Source organism: Mixophyes fleayi, chromosome 6 (genome assembly GCF_038048845.1).
Source record: "Mixophyes fleayi isolate aMixFle1 chromosome 6, aMixFle1.hap1, whole genome shotgun sequence".
Lineage (NCBI taxonomy): Eukaryota > Metazoa > Chordata > Amphibia > Anura > Limnodynastidae > Mixophyes > Mixophyes fleayi.
The window spans coordinates 198,848,942-198,865,186 of NC_134407.1; the positions used below are offsets into that span (position 1 = coordinate 198,848,942).

General features: G+C 38.2%; 1 protein-coding gene across 3 annotated transcripts in view; it reads left to right on the forward strand.

The window, feature by feature from the left end:
• LOC142095160 (myosin heavy chain, skeletal muscle-like) overlaps window positions 1-16,245 on the forward strand; it is a 167,283-nt gene that overhangs the window by 42,328 nt on the left and 108,710 nt on the right. For all 3 annotated transcript variants that reach the window (XM_075177994.1, XM_075177993.1, XM_075177992.1), the window contains exon 3: window positions 13,098-13,188. In XM_075177994.1, coding sequence (XP_075034095.1) covers window positions 13,098-13,188 — 91 coding nt within the window. The remainder of the gene's footprint in view (window positions 1-13,097; window positions 13,189-16,245) is intronic.

Consider the following 16,245-nt stretch of genomic DNA (forward strand, 5'->3'; position numbering starts at 1 on the left):
GGTACAATTATTGGTGCGAATCATAAAAGTTCAGGGTTTTTAAGATATTGTGGTGACCCACTCCTCTACGCAGTCCAGGTACAATTATTGGTGCGAATCATAAAAGTTCAGGGTTTTTAAGATATTGTGGTGACCCACTCCTCTACGCAGTCCAGGTACAATTATTGGTGCGAATCATAAAAGTTCAGGGTTTTTAAGATATTGTGGTGACCCACTCCTCTACGCAGTCCAGGTACAATTATTGGTGCGAATCATAAAAGTTCAGGGTTTTTAAGATATTGTGGTGACCCACTCCTCTACGCAGTCCAGGTACAATTATTGGTGCGAATCATAAAAGTTCAGGGTTTTTAAGATATTGTGGTGACCCACTCCTCTACGCAGTCCAGGTACAATTATTGGTGCGAATCATAAAAGTTCAGGGTTTTTAAGATATTGTGGTGACCCACTCCTCTACGCAGTCCAGGTACAATTATTGGTGCGAATCAGAAAAGTTCAGGGTTTTTAAGATATTGTGGTGACCCACTCCTCTACGCAGTCCAGGTACAATTATTGGTGCGAATCATAAAAGTTCAGGGTTTTTAAGATATTGTGGTGACCCACTCCTCTACGCAGTCCAGGTACATTTATTGGTGCGAATCATAAAAGTTCAGGGTTTTTAAGATATTGTGGTGACCCACTCCTCTACGCAGTCCAGGTACATTTATTGGTGCGATTCATAAAAGTTCAGGGTTTTTAATATATATTGTGGTGACCCACTCCTCTACGCAGTCCAGAAAGATACCTTGTTGCAACGTTTTGGACTAATAACTATATTGTGAGGTGTTCAGAATACACTGTAAATTAGTGGAAATGCTTGTTATTGAATGTTATTGAGGTTAATAATAGCCTAGGAGTGAAAATAAGCCCAAAAACTTGATTTTTAAACTTTTTATGTTTTTTTCAAAAAAAATCCGAATCCAATACCTTAAATCCGAACCGAGACCTTTCGTCAAGTGTTTTGCGAGACAAATCCGAACCTCAAAAATAACGAAAATCCGGTTCCAAAACACAAAACACGAGACCTCAAAAGTCGCCGGTGCACATCCCTAGTTAATTGGCTTCTGACATGTGTCTGTGTTGTATGGCATATTACTATGATATAATAATATTATTATCAATATAGTTAATAATAATATATAACTGTTATTAAATAAATAAAATAGTTTTTCTTTAGAACAGCATTTAACTGCTACTCCCACAACAGTTTAGTGGCAATTAAGATAATTGACCCTGAGATTTGCAGTTTGTGTTTGCAGCGATGTCTTACACAGAGACCTGATATTTCAGTATGTCGAAATCCTGGACAAAAGTATTTCAATTATGTCAGTGGTTTCATCCAACATTATTCTATAATCTAAATGTCCTATTGTTTTGGCTCATTGAGTATTTACCCACTGTAGATTTGACTGTACAGTATATCTCATTTGCTCCATACAGGTTGAACAGGTATGATCGTAGAGATCATTGACCAGATGGGGAGGTGCACTGATAGAACACACTGACATTTGTTTCATGCCTCTGGCTGGACCAAACGTACAGGGTTCCAGTCCTGTCTGTGCATGAATAAATGTAGGCACATCAAAGTGCGACGTCTTGTGGTGCATTGCAGCAACAAGGTTTCATTTTGCGGAGTAGATTATTATAATCTGTGGAAATGGTAAATTTTTTGGAGGAGTTTAGTCCTAAACTTTAAATGGACCCATTGTATAACTCCCTTTTGCACTTTGTTAAAGAAAATTCATTTCTAGGACCACACCAAGGGGTATATTTACTAAACTGCAGGTTTGAAAAAGTGGAGGTGTTGCCTATAGCAAGCGATCAGATTCTAGCTGTCATTTTGTAGAATGTACTAAATAAATGATAACTAGGGGCCTGATTCATTAAGGATCTTAACTTGAGAAACTTCTTATTTCAGTCTCCTGGACAAAACCATGTTATAAAGCAAGGGGTGCAAATTAGTACTCTGTTTTGCACATAAGTTAAATACTGACTGTTTTTTCATGTAGCACACAAATATCAACTTTAAATTTCAGTGTACAAATAATCTATCAGTATTTAACTTATGTGCAAATCAGAATACTAATTTGCACCCCTTGCATTGTAACATGGTTTTGTCCAGGAGACTGAAATAAGAAGTTTCTCAAGTTAAGATCCTTAATGAATCAGGCCCTAGAATCTGATAAGTTGCAATAGGCAACATCTCCACTTTTTCAAACCTTTAATTTAACAAATATACACCCATGCGTATAAATAGCAATAAATAGTTTTACACGCAAGTACCTCCTGTAATAATAAGCCCCAATGTTCATTAACTCATGATTAATTTAAATGAGGCTAAAAATATTATTTTATGAAAAAAACTGAAAAGTCCTGAAATGACCCCCAGTATGTCCTTACAGCCTAATTCCCATAGAGATCAATGTTCTCTCTGTTCAAACTGCACTGAATGGCAATGTCATTCTTGCGTAACATGGAAACTACAAATAACAGGCAGTGGTTTCACATCTAAACATTTACCGATGAGCCAGGATATAAATACATTTAGTTTAATTAGGTTATATTTATTAATATTTTTGCCATAGTCATTTTAACTACAAAATAAACCCTTTAATCAGGTATTTGTAGTTAGCAATAGACCGCTTACAGAGGGCATATACAGCGTCATAGCATAGGGGAAGTGATACCTATGTGGCATGAGGGGCCCACTGGTCTTCAGTGGTCCTTGCTGTGATCCCGAAATGCTGCCTGAGGAATCTTGGTACATTCCATCTCTTTGAGGCTACAGAAGTGAAAGCACAATTCTCGGAAGCTCTTTAACCCTGCACAGCATTTCTGTGAGAATTCACAACAAGAGTCTTTCCAAAATCTACTAGCCAGGCCAGGTGTGGGTCTGGAAGCTTTCTATACTTTTGTTGAACTCTGCTAACCTTAGCTAGCCCTACACTTAGAGAATGCACAAACTGACCCCACCAACCTCCCAAATACTAGTTTGACATTTATAGAGATCGTGTTTACAAGAGCATGCCATTAATTAACATAAGCAGATTATGGAAGGAGATAGCATCACATTTGATTGTTTTAAATAGGTCTCCCTTTTTCCCTAATGCTTCAATAATAGCTACACAGAGCATATGCACAGTGATTAGGGAAGCAAGAACAACGGTCTTGGTACAAGACCTCTGTTTTCTCATTAACAGACTATCCATAGATAGCGGATTTTGGATTTGTTTGCAAAATCTGTATTCGCTATTATCAAAAAAACTTGGAAAATCTCTCAGGGTAAACAACTCCCAGTTTCACAAATTTCAACAATCATTATCATCCGCTATTTGCTTTTGACCACACACAAATAATATGGCATGGACACGCATATACTGTATACAACTGTACCCCAGTTTGCATCTGTTTGTAACTGCACAAACACGCCCTTACAGTACACAGAGTATTATTTTCTGAGAAAAACTGAACGCCCCTTCCCTCCGCCATCCCGCATTTCCAGGCGCAAGTGGGCGTAAGTGCCAGAGTCACGGAAATCTGCACAAGTGCATAGGCGCATGGCTGTATTTCTGGGCATGGGTAGAGCGATTTCACGCAAGCTACACTATGCAAACTGGTGCAGTACTCACTCTGCATTAGGCGCTGTATGTTCAGTTTGTCTCTCTTATCACTGTGGAATATGTGGGTGCTATATAAGTCTCATTCAACAAGAGTAAAGGTATTTATGATCAATTCATTTAGGAACTGGTCCCCTTTCCCCAAATGGAAGAACCAAAGGATCCCATGTACAAGATTCCACAGTTCCCATGTAAATCCCTCCTGCAAGCACCAGCAACAGTCCCTTCTCTAGGACTCAACACTCTGTAGATGATAAATTAATGTGTTTCCCAATCAGACTTATAAAAGCACAATACCATTCTCTGTAGTCATTAGAGTGTTAGAGTTAGGCTAGGTACACACTACTGCGCTTTCAGCCGATTATTGAGCCAATCAGACAATAAACAACTGATTGGCCCGATATCACAGTAGTGTGTACCCTGGAACGATGAATGATCATCCTACCAAAGCACATAAAATCGTTGATTGAGATTTTCAAACTGACTTGAGAATCTCATTCAGCAATGGAACAACGTTGTTCCAATTCTGCAGTGTGTATGCACTCTGCAGAATTGGAACGACAGATGAGGGGGGGAGGGACAGTCCCACAAACCTTGGAATGCAGGCTGAGAGCAATAAGGCTGATCCCTAATGAGCGACGGTCTGACATCCAGCCAATGGTTATGACAGATGAACAGCACAGATCTAAAGGTAATCATGTACAGTGTGTACATATGAATTGGCATGCTGATGAGGATTTGTTTTCTGTTATTAAATCGCTAATCGTTTATTTTTCCTAAAGTGTGTACCTAACCTTTGACATAATTAGCAATAGTTAGTCTCACATATTTTGTGTGCCTGTGACAATTGTTTTTATAATAAGCCACTCACGGTTTTACAATTCAAAATTATGAACAAATCAAATGAGGTAACATCTCAGGATCGTTCTACTCTTGCGAGTTACTGCTCAGTCACTTTATTTATCTTTTCGGAAACAAGAACGATGCATATAAAAGAATAATGACATGATATCCATTCACTTGTTGTTTATTGTTGTTTATAAATAATTTCTTTGTAAACCAGATGTACCCGCAGTTATTTTTATTCCTAGCGAGACGCAAGGAAAGAAAAATAATCTCCTCTTCAAATCATTTTCACAAGGGAAAGCAGATCGTGTTTAAGTTATTGTAATAACGTTGTGACAGATGAGGAGTGAGGCTGCAGTTGTTACTGTGCGAGGAAGCAGAACAGATTGGCATATTCATTTCTTTAAATATTGTGACATTTTCATGCAGAGAAAGATGACAATTGGACGCTTCAGTCTCCAAGAAACTGTAGAATGTGATGCATGGGTTATGGCGTAACTAACTGATTTACTGGAAGGGTTCAGTATGATATAGGCTGAGCACCGTTCCACCAGAAACCTTAACATATTTTACAGATAAGTTTATTTGATGCCATGTGATTATTTTTTTTCTTCCCTCAGAAATATTTGTACAACTTTATTGAGCTTTCATAGCATCTCGGAAACATTCATCAATCTTAATAGAAAAAAATTGAGAATTGTCCTAGGCAATATGAAATATGTTTATCCATCTTATACAGTGCTTTTTTTGTAAGAAAAAAAGTGACGGAACTCACCTCTTTCTGCCCCCTCATTTTTCTGTAGCCCTCTTTTACTTCCCCCCTTGTTTTTCTGTAATCCTCTCTTTCTGCCCCCCTCATTTTTTTGTAGCCCTCTCCTTCTGTCCCACTCGTTTTTTTGTAGCCCTCTCCTTCTGCCCCCCTCGCTTTTCTGTATTCCTCTTTTTCTGCCCCCCCTCGTTTTTTTGTAGCCCTCTCTTTCTTCGCCCCTCCCCGGTTCCTGTAGTCTGTACTTACATTCTATGCTTCTTTCCTCGCTTCTCTGTTTGTTTGATTGGTCGCTGCTGCTCTCACTGGCAGCGTCGTGACGTCACAATGCTGCCGAAACCGGAAGCCAGCACAGGACACGCACTAAGTTTAAGAAAAAAGAATTATAGAAGTTGCACACATTAAATGTTAAAAAGTTAATTTTAAAACTTGGAAAATTCATCGAAAAAAGGTGCCGGAACTCAGTTCCGTGCGTTCTATGACAAAAAAAAAAGCACTGCTCTTATATAGTAATGTAGAGATGCATACATTTTAACATACCACATACCTCCCAGCATTTGTCTCTCAGGTATCACTAAAGACCCCTACTTGGGGCTCGATCGGTGAACTCCAATGCACTGTTGTACATGGAAAAACAACACTTGCCTGGATAAGTGTGGTGGACATCCAGTCAGCTAACATTGTGTCTCAGCATCTGTGGGAGGTGAGGCAGCCATTTTGTACACTGAGCCAATGTTCATGATACTGCAGCCTATTCCCTAGGAACCAGTACTTTGTGGTTAATGTCATGAAGTACCTTAGTTATGTCACTTGTTTGTATTTCTGATTTCATAGGCAACATTCTTGTGAATATTAGCTAGTTCACAAAATGGCTGCCTCCATTGTGCGTGAGCTGTGACTTTAAATGTCTCTGTTTTGCTCTCAATACAGTAGATTTACCTGTTTTTTATCATATGTATTTTTGACAGTCTTTTGCTGTATGTAAAACCATATAAGATACTGTAATTTTCATTAAAGAGAACCCATCACCAAGTCCTTATACACTATGTAGTTTGCAAAAAATGGAATTCCCTCATAACCCCATTGATCCAGGAAAAACTTTCATCAATCACATGGTTTCTGTGCTATGCTCTTTACTATACAGGCTTCCTACTGCCTCCACAGCAGTAGAGACATGAGCTATAGAGGACCTGGCCTTGGACATAGCCCCTACACAGTTCTATTAAAATCTCTCTCCCATGCCAACTGGGTTATGCAAGAACACCAATATTTTGTGTTGCTAAGTACATAGTACACATGGAACCTAAAAGTAACATGGGGGGGCACAGTTCTCTTTAATCAATCTAAAAAAGTATAATTCTAAAGTATAATTGGGCAGCACGGTGGCAAAGTGGTTAGCACTTCTGCCTCACAGAGCTGGGGTCATGAGTTCAATTCCCGACCATGGCCTTATCTGTGTGGAGTTTGTATGTTCTCCCTGTGTTTGGGTGGGTTTCTTCTGGGTGCTCCGATTTCCTCCCACACTCCAAAAACATACTAGTAGATTAATTGGCTCCTATCAAAAAAAATTACCCTAGTCTCTCTCTGTCTGTGTGTGTGTATGTTAGGGAATTTAGACTGTAAGCTCCAATGGGGCATGGACTGAAGTGAATGAGTTCTCTGTACAGCGCTTCGGAATCAGTGGCGCTATATAAATAAATGATGATGATGATAATTCACTTTATTGACATTAAGTTATACATCTGAGGCTTGTCAATTCTACACTTTTCAGATAGCCGAAACCTCTCTGGGTTAAAAGCACTTCATGAAGTCTGGACGATGCAGAATTTGGATGGAATTTTTCACATTACTTTGTTCAGCATTCCTTGGAACAGACAAGAGATCTATGAATATTTTGTTCCTTTCAGTAAAATTGTAAATGGACAAAGCAGATATGCAGAGAGCCAAGTCTATCCTATTTTTTTTTAAGCTTTAGAGTCACAAACCAGGTTCAGATACTCTGCATATATTCAAGGTACACAAGTGTATCAGTCTACATGAGGCTAAAGGTGTTGTATGCCTTCACTTAATTCTTTAGTCAGTAACTGTGTCATCATAAATTTAAATTTTAATTTCCATTGTACAATGGACAATATATTATTCTAGATGTTAGAGAAAAGTTTTTCTTTTGAAGCATTTTGTCCTTTGTGACGCCTCTCCACTATAATGGTGACCCCTCCCTAAAGCCAGTGCCATTGGCCACCAAATAAAAGGGAGAGAGCAGATTCAGCAGACAGTCCTGTTCCTCACCTAAGATTCAGTAGATATTAGCTGTTCCTCACCTAAGATTCAGGAGATATTAGCTGTTCTTAACCTAAGATTCAGGAGATATTAGCTGTTCCTCACCTAAGATTCAGGAGATATTAGCTGTTCCTCACCTAAGATTCAGGAGATATTAGCTGTTCCTCACCTAAGATTCAGGAGATATTAGCTGTTCCTCACCTAAGATTCAGGAGATATTAGCTGTTCCTCACCTAAGCAGCCATTGCGGGATCAATGTTTCTCTGCAGTAGGACTTGTCTCTGGGTCACCTTTTCTCGTCTTAGGGGTAGAGCAGATTTTTTTAATTAAATGAAAATTGTCGGATGAGATTAAACTAAGTAAAACAAATGATATAGCTAAGTATCTAGGCTTAGATGTAATTGTCACATATGCTACTGCAAATTGACACATACATTAGGTGAAGTACTGTAGATAGAGCTGAGATAGGTGATGGACATGGAACAGGTAGATGGTTGTGATAAGCTAAGACTCTAATACAAAATAAAGTACACATAATTACTGATATATTTCATGGGTTGAACAAAGAGAGCAATTAATGCAAAACATTGGAAAAGGTATTCTTCTATCTTCCCTTCTATATAATGGCAGAACAGGTCATTTAGCAGATGTGCCAAGTTCCACTGATACATGTTTGAGTTCCGCTGCTGCTTCGCCATTTCACAGACTGCCATTCCGCACTGTATCTGTAAATTACATTTCACAGAATTGAATATATATCAAAAGAGCTAGGATGACGATGGTGTCAATTCATTTTGCCCAAAGGTGTGATTGCAATAATACTATGGTAAAGTCCGGGGTAGGGTAAAAGTGAAGGTGGAATTCTGGGTTGAAAGAAAATGGTAGCGAGAATTCCAAGCAGAACAATTTAAGAAAAAATTCCAACAGAGAAATTTAAACAGAATTTTTTGCAGCTGAATGAGGAAATTGTTCCATAGAGTGAACAGTCTAATCTGATGGATGTAAACATTTCTTCCAATCTCTTTCCAAAAACTATTTGCCTGCCTATGAAAGTCAATATAATGGCATTCACACATGTGTATTATAAATATTAGTGTTTTCAGCTGTCAGTAACAGCATATAGTAACTTCTGTTTCATGAATTTAGGGCCAGACTGGAACTAAAAATCTGTCCTGGCAAACATACCAATAGCGGTCCACGATTATATGAGCACCAAAAGTATAAAAAAGACTGACAGTCGACGGACTATTCTGCTCTCTCTTACCTGTTCTTGTCGCTTTCACTACCTGTGGCTGCTGGTGTCTTTAGTTGCTGTTTTCCTGGATCCTGGAATGTTGGGGGCCCTATTTGGATAAAAAATGGTGACATGTAATTTAGAAAACTCCAATCACTCCCGGGATTAAACCACTAGCACACACGTTTAATAATGAGACCTCCCTCCAGCCACCAAACACTATACTGACCCCCTGCTGGCACCCATTTAGAGAACCTGGAGCGGGGAGGAGGGCTGACAGATTGGGCATGGGGCATGTTCCCCCTGATGCCACGTCTGACATCAATGGAGTCATGACAGCAGCAACTGTGGTCTAAAACTGTTAAATGTAGAACTAGGAGGTCGACTGATGCTTATAAGCCCATTTAAACAAAAGTTTTTAATCCAGACCAGCCCACTCATACTGTCGGACATACCAGCACTTCTGGCAAGTGCCAGAATGGTCAGATTGCCAGGCCAGGCCTGTTACAATTTGAGTATGAAAGATTGCTGAGGACGTCTTCCAACCAAAGCAAATGTTAATCTGCATCCACGAAGGTATAAGTGTTTCACTTAGGTCATTTGAAATTGTGGAAGGTTTGAAAAATATCATAGTAGTAATTTGGGTACATAAACTTTGTTTCATAAAGAGATGCATTTGAAACCACAATTGACCTGTGTCAATGTGACAGGAGCTTCTCGTTATTCTTCCGTGCTGTTGGGGAATCCTGCTCCTTCCACTATCTGTCAGTCTGAGGAAGTTGGTAACAAAGGCCAAAACATCTGCTGCTCAGTGACAAAGTCAACTGTGGAACTGCCTTGTGCCTCGATTTGCACCTAAATTCCCACCAAAACATAAGTTTGTGAGGCAAGATGATATTTTTTGCACCGGCTGAGGAGAGGAGTTGAATGGAGCAAAGTGTGATGTAGAGCAGGACAGAAATGCGATTTCATTGTGCTGAGTGTGATTACTGTACAGGGGAAGAAAGTGAGCAGATATAAGGGTTGGTCCTTACAGAGCAGAAAGCTATTTACACTTTGCGAAAGGAGTATCGTCCTATAGTTTTGATGGCACCCACTCTGAATTCAATGTTCCACTTTAGCAGAGGATGACATTTATCTGAGCAATGTAATGAAAGCGATTACATCCAGCAAACAAAATTTCCATGTCCAGTAAAGATGATCACTCATACTCATATTTAAAAAAGAAAAAGTAAAATGAAGCTTAGAAACATAGAACTTGATAGCAGAGAAGAAACACTTGGCCCATCTAATCTGCCCATTTTTTAACCTTTGTTAATCTCAAACCCTATTTGATCCTTAGTTCTTTGTAAATATCCTTATGTCTATCCCAAATATGTTTAAACTGCTCTACTGTATTAGCCTCTCCCACCTCTGATAGGAGGCTATTCCACTTATTCACTACTCTTTCTGTGATGTAATTTTTCCTCAAATTTTCTCTGAACCTACTTCTCTCCAGTCTCAGTGTATGTCCTCGTGTTCTAATACTTCTCTTCCTTTGAAGAATGGTTCCCACCTGTACCTTGATATATTTGAAAGTTTTTATCATGTCCCCCCGTTCCCTTCTCTGCTCAAAACTATACATATTAAGTTCTTTTAGTCTTTCCAGGTAAGTTTTGTGCTGTAGGCCATGCACCATTTTAGTTGCCCTTCTTTGTACAGTCTCTAATGTATTTATATCCTTCTGGAGATGTGGCCTCCAGAACTGAACACAGTATTCTAGATGAGGCCGTACCAATGACCTATACAGTGGCATTATTACTTCTTTCTTTCTGCTACTGATTCCTCTCCCTATGCAACCAAGCATCTGACTTGCCTTCCTCATTGCTTTGTTACATTTCTTACCTGTCTTTAAGTCACCTGAAATAGTGACTCCTAGACCCATTTCCTCCTCAGTAGTTCCCATTATAGTGTCATTAATACTATATTTAGCCTTTAGGTTTTTGAGACCCTAGTGCATGATTTTGGTGTTTTTTTTTACATTAAACTGTATACAAGGGCATTAAAAAAATTCTAAAGTCTTGTCCTAAAGAGATAGATCGGACTTTGATGTGACTTTTTTACAGTGCACCTCTTGAAATGTTGCTACCTCTATGTACAGTTAGGTGCGCTTCTTATTTTGGACTTGTTTCCAGAGAGTGGAGTGTCGGTGTGCACATTGATGTGTGCTTAGTGGGCCATCCATTCACACTTATACAAACCCAAAGTGTATTGAGGTGCTTATTGAGGTCTTCATGCAGACTTGGATGCAATTTCTAATATCTAAAATCTAAAATGCAGGCAAAAATTGCATCCCAAAAAAAGATACGGATATGCTGAGTTGGACATATCTAAGCTGACGTCATCACTATCAGTCTCCTGCTTCATATGTGAATGTGTTTCAGTCTACATAAGTCACATTTGCTCCAACATGCCCTTACACGCCCTTTCCTTCCCCTGTTCCGGCTCTTCGATCGTAAGGGACGGGAAGCGTCCAGAAGAGCAAGATGCCATCCATTCTACATATCGCCGCATACGTAGCTAGTGCTTTGTGAGCATGTGCAGAAGTGAAAAAGCGGGTTATACTCTAAAATAGCAGTTTGCGTCCTGCTCTACATGAGCCTAAGTGCACTTTGTTGCTAAGTCCCTGTAGCTTCTTGCTTGCCTTCTTTCCTATCCTTACACGGTGACACCACCATCATCATCATCATCACCATTTATTTATATAGCGCCACTGATTCCGCAGCGCTGTACAGAGAACTCATTCACATCAGCCCCTGTCCCATTGGAGCTTACAGTCTAACTTCCCTCACACACACATACAGACAGAGAGAGAGACTAGGGTCACTTTTGATAGCAGCCAATTGACCTACCAGTATGTTTTTGGAGTGTGGGAGGAAACCGGAGAACCCGGAGGAAACCCAGGCAAACACGGGAAGAACATACAAACTCCTCACAGATAGGGCTATGGTAGGGAATTGAACTCATGACCCCAGTGCTGTAAGGCAGAAGTGCTAACCACTTACAGCACACAAAGGTCAATAAACATAATCACATGAGTGGACAGGTCACATCCTCCCACCAGATCATCAAACCAAGTTCCTGAAATAATCTGTTCTGCTGTGAGCATTACAGTCTGCCTGTTGTTCTAGCTCAGCCCACTTGAAAACTGGGGACATGCAGATGTGCAGTAGACAAAGACTGATTACACAAAAATCTTCACTGTCACTCTAACCAAATGCACCTTAGAAGGATAATTTCTGGTTTCAAAGCAATGCCAACAACCCAGTTCATAGGCCCCGTGTTAGAAACACAACGATTGGTAGTCTCTGTGGCATTAAGCAATGATTAACATTTCATTTATGCAAATCTTGCCGCTAAAAAAAAAAAACAACCCATATAGATCAGTAGATTGTCTTTCTTGTGAAAAGCTCTCACATCCATAGTATATATTGTCAGGATATTGTTTCTGTAATGTTAAATGTTTAGAAAAGCTTTAATAATTACAAGCACCACAAAAAATCTTTAACCTCTATTAAGCTTAGATTATTCATTAAAAAAAAACCAGTGGAAATATCATTCGATAAATAGATTATATATATATATATATATATATATATATATATATATATATATATATATATATATATATGTATATATATATATATATATATATATATATATATGTGTGTATATATATATATATATATATATATATATATATATATATATATATCTCTTATATACATAAACATAAACTCTCTGCTATTCCTTGTAAAACAACTTGATTGACACGTTTTATCTGCCTGTACTGTATGTGTACAAAGCATTGGGCTTTTTAATTAACAGCTGGACTTTCCTAACTATAGCTCTTTACATTTTACTGTTTTCCATCATTTTTTGTTCAGCTTTTTTTTGTTAGCTTTACCCTGACACAGGTATGTCAAAGATTAATTGGCACTTATCACAATAAATAGTTTTGTGTCTTTTAGCAGAATTCCACAGGTAAGGCCAATGCTGGAGTGCATAGAAACAGGACGGTTAAAAGAGACACTTCCAGAATGAGAGTCAGCTTCGAGGGATAAAACAGTTCTTTATAAAAGACAAATGAGAGAATTGCATTCAATATTTTTTTTTCCAAATATATATAGATATTTTTTTTTAAACAGCCTGCATCAGTCTCAGATCAACTGTAATCTGTATGTTGCTAATATAAAATGTAAATAATTTTAATGCAAATTGAGAAATTGATACTTTTTAGAGAAAATTATATATTTTTTATTTATTTATTTTTTGCTAGGAAGGATATTGAAATCAGTGCTCTGAGCATGAAATTACAACAGGAGTGTTCAATGTGCTTGGACCTACAGAAAAACAACAAAAAGTACTTGGTAAGTCAGTTTGCTGAAACTGGGTTGTGTATTAATCTGAAAACTTATTGCAACTTTAAAATGTACTTGTTTAATGCATTATTTCTCATTTTTTGAGCAGCCCACATATATCTTATGCTTTCAGAAAATGAGAGCAGCTTTATCCTGCTTATATATCATACAATTTGGATGTTGAGCTCATTCTCTTAATGGAAACATTGGTGAGGGGGAATTCTGAGACATTGGGTGATGAATGTGTGTTCTGCATTACTCAAATATTTCTGCACGGTGAATGAACAGAAGTCAGCACTAGGCAACAACCAAGGTGTTAAATGATGGGTAGATGACCTTGTTTTTTTTCTTTTTTATTATTTTATTTTTTTACATTTTCCTACGTACTTTGAATTTCTTTGCGATATTCAGTGTGTTTTAGAATTAAGGAGGACACGGAAAAGGAGGATTTAATTTTTGTGCCCGTGGCTGTAGATTGTGATAATGTGCAGACATTAAACGTCTATTTGATAACATCAGAAAGTGTGGGCAACGTGTTTTGTATACCTAAAATGTATAAAATATAGTTGATGTAGTACTTCTAGTAACACTATTGCTTGTAGTGTTAGGAGCATGTCAGATTTTTACTGTCTTAACTTATTTCTTTACTGATGAATATAAAATTCACTACATTTGTACTGACATGTTAGAAATCTTACAGGAAATGTGAAGCTCTGCTTCTATCACCCGTCCTCTCTCTTTCCTTCTCTCTCTCCCTATTATGCTTTATTAATATCGCACCAACATATTACACAGCACTGTGTTATCTAGATAATGCTATTCAATCAAACAGTCCCTTCCCCACTGAAGCTTAAAATCTAATTTCCATAAAACAGATACAAACACACACACACACATAGAGAGAGAGAGAGACACACACACACACACACACACACACACACACACACAGCCACACGGAGAAACACACACAGAGACACACACAGACATACACACACACACAGAGAGACACACACATAGAGAGAGAGGGGAGAGAGAGAGAGACACACACACACACACACACACACAGACACAGCCACACGGAGAAACACACACAGAGACATACACACACACACACACACATAGAGAGAGAGAGACACACACACACACACACACATAGAGAGAGAGAGACACACACACACACACACACACATAGTGAGACACACACACACACAGAGAGAGAGACACACACACACACAGGCACACAGAGACACGCAGGCACACAGAGACACACAGGCACAAAGACACAGGCACACAGAGAAACACATGCACACACAGGCACACAGACACAGGCACACAGAGACACACATGCACACAGACACAGGCACACAAAGACAGGCACACAGAGACACACATGCACACAGACACACAGATATTGGTTATCAGAAAAGAGAGAAGTTGCAAGAGGTGCAAAGTTTTGGCGATTCCAACTTGCCTTCCTTTGTCCAATCAAATGGCATTCCGCAATAGTTGTGTAAATTCTGCAATTTGTGTAATTTACAATCTATGAATAGAGCTGGGATGCATGCAGGACGTGGCGTACATTTCACACCTCTTTAGTGGTTACAATTTGCTTTTCACTTGATTGTTTTATTTGCTGTTTTATTTGTCAAAGCTTCAGTGCATGCAAATAGTTAAAATTTAAAGAGAGATTTCCAATACCTAAATTAACTTTTAAAAACAAATAAACGAGACAATTGCATTAAATAATACATTTTTGTACACATAAATTATTTTTGAAACCGCTCATCAGTCACAGTTCAACGGGTAATTTGTATTCCGTATGTTGCTGATATACTAGAATATGTTATGTTAATTAGGACAAGTAAAGGTGACTTCATTTAAATGAAACATTAGGGGACTTTTAACTAATTTCCATACATAAAGAATCACTTTAATGTATTCATGCATTTCCTATATATGTAAAGACTAAAAATGCTTTTTTTTATCTAGATATGACATTTTAATATATTTTTTGATTAAATAACTCCTTAAAATATCAAGGCAATGCACTGACCTATCTTAGTTATAACTATTATTCCTCTGCCCACCCGCATACCGAATTTCTGTATTGTAATGGCCGGTCTTTAGTGAAAACCCTTGAGAACTGTCTAAATGTGTTTACTTCTGATAGTGTACAAGATCTCCTAAGACTCTACCAAGCATTGTGTTCCTTGATAATGAATCACGCTAGATTTCAAAGTGTAGCTGGTCCTATCTTGCCTGGCGCATACAGATGTGCCACGGCGTGGTGGATGAATCAACGTACAAAGTGTTTCAAACTAAAGAATGACTTATCCTGTTTTCCACTTTAACATCTTTTCTGCGAAATATAAAACTTTTTATATGCCTAACAACAGCAGCAGAATATTCCAAGTGTTCAGGCCTATAAAAATGTAACAATCAGTGTACTGTCCCTATAGCACATGTTGGAATGATAAAAAAAATAGATTAAACTATGTAAAAAAAACCTTTAAAAGTATCAAGTATCACAATTGCAAAAAATCTTTATTTAAATAAAACAAATATGAGATGGCAATAACAGGAGAAGCCCAATGCAGTCCTTGTCAAATAGCCTTTCTGCTTTGCACGGGAAGCCTACCTCTTAATGTATAGGGTGAAGGTCCAGCTTCAGCGAATATTTTATTTGCCCTATAATAAATAGACTGTTAAAAAGGATACTAATACTTTATTTCATTTGTCTAATATGAATATTATCTTAGAGATTCTTGTTATAGATCTTTACCTAGTTTCATTGGTGCTAACAGGTTTGCAGAGCTAACCATCCAGCAGATATACCATGGTTTCTGTTTTCTGCCACATAATCCCTTTATTTCCTCCTAGAACTCTCTTGACAATCATCTCTCAACCGCTCAAATATCAACATTTTCTAAATACAAATAAGTGTGGAACCGAGTGACAACTAGATATGCACAAAAAACAATAATTTACTTGAATTTGAACATTTTGATGGCCAGGAACATGTTCACGGGACAATTGACAATTGGCTTAGATTCAAATTTGTGGCTT